The sequence below is a fragment of the Botryllus schlosseri genome, chromosome 15, assembly GCF_051294905.1.
Source record: "Botryllus schlosseri isolate E-star chromosome 15, Bs_hap1, whole genome shotgun sequence".
NCBI classification, from domain to species: Eukaryota; Metazoa; Chordata; class Ascidiacea; order Stolidobranchia; family Styelidae; genus Botryllus; species Botryllus schlosseri.
In genome coordinates this window covers 17,452,895-17,457,059 of record NC_137250.1, presented here as the reverse complement: position 1 = coordinate 17,457,059, position 4,165 = coordinate 17,452,895, and the positions used below count along the sequence as shown (strand labels likewise).

The following is a 4,165-nucleotide window of genomic DNA, read 5'->3' as shown; positions in this document are numbered from 1 at the left end:
GAGAAGAATCTGTTGAAGCAGTTGGCAACCTCCATTGGCTTCTTAATTATACTGTTATCGTCATCAGAGCGCAGAAAAGATGGTGGTGAAGATTTCTTTTTGCCTATCAACCCTCGGATAAGTTTCCATGACTCTTTCTGATTTCCATGACAATTTGAAAATAGATTGCGATAGTAGGAATCTTTTGCCTTTTTCTTTATTGAAGATAGTTGTTTCGCATATTGTCTATGTTGTTCCATGTCACACTGTGCTCTGCTTTTGATAAATTTGCGATAAAGATAATTTCTGGTCTTGATAGCACGTAGGATACCTGGTGTGAGCCAAGGTTTGAGATAGAGTTTTTGCTTGCGTCTTGTAATTCTTTGAAGTGGGGCATGGAAATCAATAAGGGTTCTGACGTCCTGAACAAAGTTATTGAACTTGATGTTAAGTAGGGTTGAGTCAGCAGTGTTAGGGACATCTACAAAATTACTGAACTTGTCATACGCATCAAGTAACAGGTTATCTTTGGACAAATTGCTTCGGTCCCGTCGTAGCGTATAGTTGGGGGGAGAAGTCTTTCGCACAAGGTCTAGTTCGCAGAGGATTGGGTAATGGTCAGAAATGTCATAGGCAAGAGTTGCTGGTCCAAGTTCTACATCAGTGATATTTGTGATGATGTGATCCAGTAGTGTCTGGGAATGTGTTGTAACTCGAGTCGGCATGGTTATTAGTTGGGCTGCACAGAATGAGTTGATGCAATTTTCGTACCGTCTGGTATGCATCGTATCATTCACTAGATTCAAATTGATATCACCCAATATGATGAATTTTTTCCTCATATGGGTTAGTTTTTCAATCGATTTTTCAAACAGGTCTAAAAAATTTGTCAAGCAACCAGAGGGGTGCCGATAAAGTACACCAATGACATAGGATATTGAGTTCTTGGGATTTAATGTAACCTCAGTCCATACTTCATCAACAGATGGGCAGTTGAGTTGGTACGTGGTACTGGGAATAGATGTATATCCATCTTCGACATAGATACCGACTCCGCCTGCATTTGTACTGGAGGGCGAGTGCTGAAAAGTGAAGCTGGGTAGATCAACATCTTCAAATGAGTTTGCTTTTAGTCTAGTCTCAGTTATAGCAAGTATGCAAGGTGCCCTTTGCATGGAGGACAACATCGTACAAATGTCATTGTGATGTTTTGGCAATGATCGTACATTCATATGCATGATAGTCGGTTTTCTTCCAATTTGTTTCAGGTCGTCCGGAGATAATTCCTGACATGGTAGGGAATTTATAAAACTTATGCGATTATCGGTATCATTTTGATCAGCATTAGGATCAGGCAAATAATGCGTTGGAGAAGCCATTGTATGAAAGGTATTTTCAAAAATAATTTCTCAGGATGTAGTGGATTCAGTGGCTGGACTTCTCGTTCATCTTATTCAAGTCCTCCATACTGTTGATTTGGAGAGCTGCACTGTTTTGGTTTTTCCTTATAAGCACTTTACCGTTGTTGGTCCACAGGTAAGCGTATCCAAGCTCTTTCTTCAGGTCTCTTGCCTCAAAGAGTAAGTTTCGGTTTTTTTCTGTAAGATTCTCAACAATGAAAACCTTAGGTGTATCTGTATGAGCCTGAGGGCTATTTTCTGCTGGCCGAAGCTTGGAACGAGCTTCATAAATGTTGTTTCTAATTTTGCGCGAAGTAAATTTGACAATGATTGGAGGAGGCTTCGCTTTTGGATCACTCGATTTGAATTTCCTGTGCGAAAAGCTGATACAATTACTGTCATCCAATGAGGTGATTTTTGCTATGACATCCATAACCAGTGATCCTGTGTCTTCTGTCGAGCTAACAGGAATACCATGAAATTCTAGCAGGTCTAATCTTGCTTGTCTGTCCATCTCTTCAGTTCTCCCTCTCAGGAGTTGGATCTGTTCTTTTTGGGTTTCTATAATCTCTTCATTTTTCTTTATTGTTGCAGTGTTGTTCTCAAGTTGTTTCTCGAAGTCATCAAACTTGGCAGCAATGAATTCCTGACTTTCTTGTACTTTTATAAGCTCTTTCTTCATTGAATCTAGTGATAATTTAATATCTGATAGAGTAGCTTTCAGATCAGCAGATTCAGAAGCATTCGCTGAGTTGATCTCAGCAAGACATGACTTGACGATTGCTGGAAGTTGAATCCGGATTTGTTCTATTATTGCTTGCTGGTCTTTTCCTGATCGTGTCATCATCAGAGGAATTTACTATATACCAATATATTATATAGTTATACGTTATAAATCTTCATACAATCAATGTAAGCATGACTGCATCATCCGCTCCACCGTACCGAGTTTTCTACTGATTTTGTGATCATTGCTGGTCACGATTTCGTTCTACTCTGTTGTGTTGGTTTGCAGCCATTTCTGTTCGTGGCATTGGCGATATGGTAAATTGACGTTGTTAATGCTGCCATCGACAACAGCATAACGATCCAGTAATATATTTTCTACCTGAACACTGTGTATAACAGTTTTATTACTTCTTGCACAGGAGCTTGGCCAATTAAGATAAGAATGAACTAGATGCATGCATCGTGCTACCTTCGAGCCTTCTAAAACATACCAGTTGACAACGACTGTAACTCATAAATTGCAAACCAGTAGTCAATTTCTCCTTATGGCTTGTTATGGTAAGTCGACGTCTCTCTCTAAAACGAACGCATATTACACTTTTTATTCAAGATTTAACAAAGGCAAAAATGCTATTTACAAAAGGCATCATTAAAAAGTATATCGCAGGGTCAGTGTTGCAGATCACTGGCCTTTGATAAGAGTAGACTTCCTGCTGTCTCCAAAAATCTTCCTATGCTGTTCCACAGCTTGAAGCAAACTGTCTCTTTGCTGTTCATTGTCAGTCAAGATTGCAGCATAGTCTGTGCTTAGCTTGACACCTCTTTCTGCGGCATCATTAACGACTTTGACAGATCTAACGTAGCAATTCATTTTATTGAATGAATCTGAAAAGTGCCAATCATCAACCGGTTGACGCAGCCAATCCCCAGAGCATTCAAAAACTTCAAATATGTACCACGACTGGGGCCCAATAAGGTCAGACAACGTACTGTCCTTGCTGATCTGTATAGTTGCATTCAATGAGGGTGGGCCCCTTCTGAAACTGGAAGTTCGCTCTACTTGCAGGAGCGCCTTTGCCATATTTTCCCGGGTTTCCTTGCTTTCCGTCGGTGAAAACAAGGCGTATACAGCGGTTTCCTCAACAATATACCAGTCGTGCTTCAAAAGCTTTCGTGAAGCAGCTGTGGAAACTTGCTCATCATATTCCTTATAACTCAACATGTGCTGAACGAATCTCAAGTCATTACCAGCTGCATCACGACCAATGCTTGAATCCACCCACGCAGGGATATAAAAGAGAACCAAAAATAAATTGAAGCGGCGCAGCAGTTCAACTTCTTCAGATTTGTAATCTAATTGGTCGGCCCACATGAACATCTTTTGAGCATACAGAATTGTACCCATCCATCTCGCATGGTGTGCTGCACCAGGTTTGTGATGACGTATATCTTCATCTGCACCGAGAAGAGCAAGAGCATTAGTCACACATTGCTTGTAGTCATCCCGTGTGAAAAAATCTTTTCTGTTCAACAGTAGCTTGAACTTATCAACTATCATTGCAGCTCGTTCAGCAAAACATAGAGGAATAGTCAGAGTCTTGAATTGCTGTTCCCTGTCAGGACTGCTCCAGTTCCTTTTAAGGTGGGCAAACCATGCATTCTCTGGTCCAGTTGTGGCCTTTCCAAATAAAGATTTCCAAACGTCTTTCACTACCAGCTCATACACATGGTGCCGACATGCATGGTAGAACACCTTCCTTCCTAGAAGGTCTTCAAGAATCTTTGCTGCACCCTTCTTCCAGCCGCTGTTGCTTGCTGTAGTGTCAAAAACCAAAGCTGTTACAGCATCTTTTATATTCCAACTTTCAATTATGTTGAAAGTGGTTTCTGCTTGCGTCTGACCTGCAGCATTTTGCATCTTTTGAATGCCAAGTAGTTTTCCTTCTGAGTATTGAGGATGACAAGATAGGACAATTGACAGAGCCTCATACCGATTTCCTAATCTATCCTCTGTGAGCTTTCCATCCCAATGAATAGCAACATGTTGAGGTTTATTT

General features: G+C 40.6%; 1 protein-coding gene across 1 annotated transcript; it reads right to left on the bottom strand.

Annotated features, from left to right (window-relative positions):
• Positions 1-419: 419 nt before the first annotated feature.
• On the bottom strand, positions 420-2,308 carry LOC145457137 (uncharacterized). Its single transcript, XM_080335306.1, has one exon. The coding sequence runs from the start codon at positions 2,224-2,226 to the stop codon at positions 1,405-1,407; it is 822 nt and encodes a 273-aa protein (XP_080191432.1). The 5' UTR covers positions 2,227-2,308; the 3' UTR covers positions 420-1,404.
• Between the last annotated feature and the right edge of the window lie 1,857 nt (positions 2,309-4,165).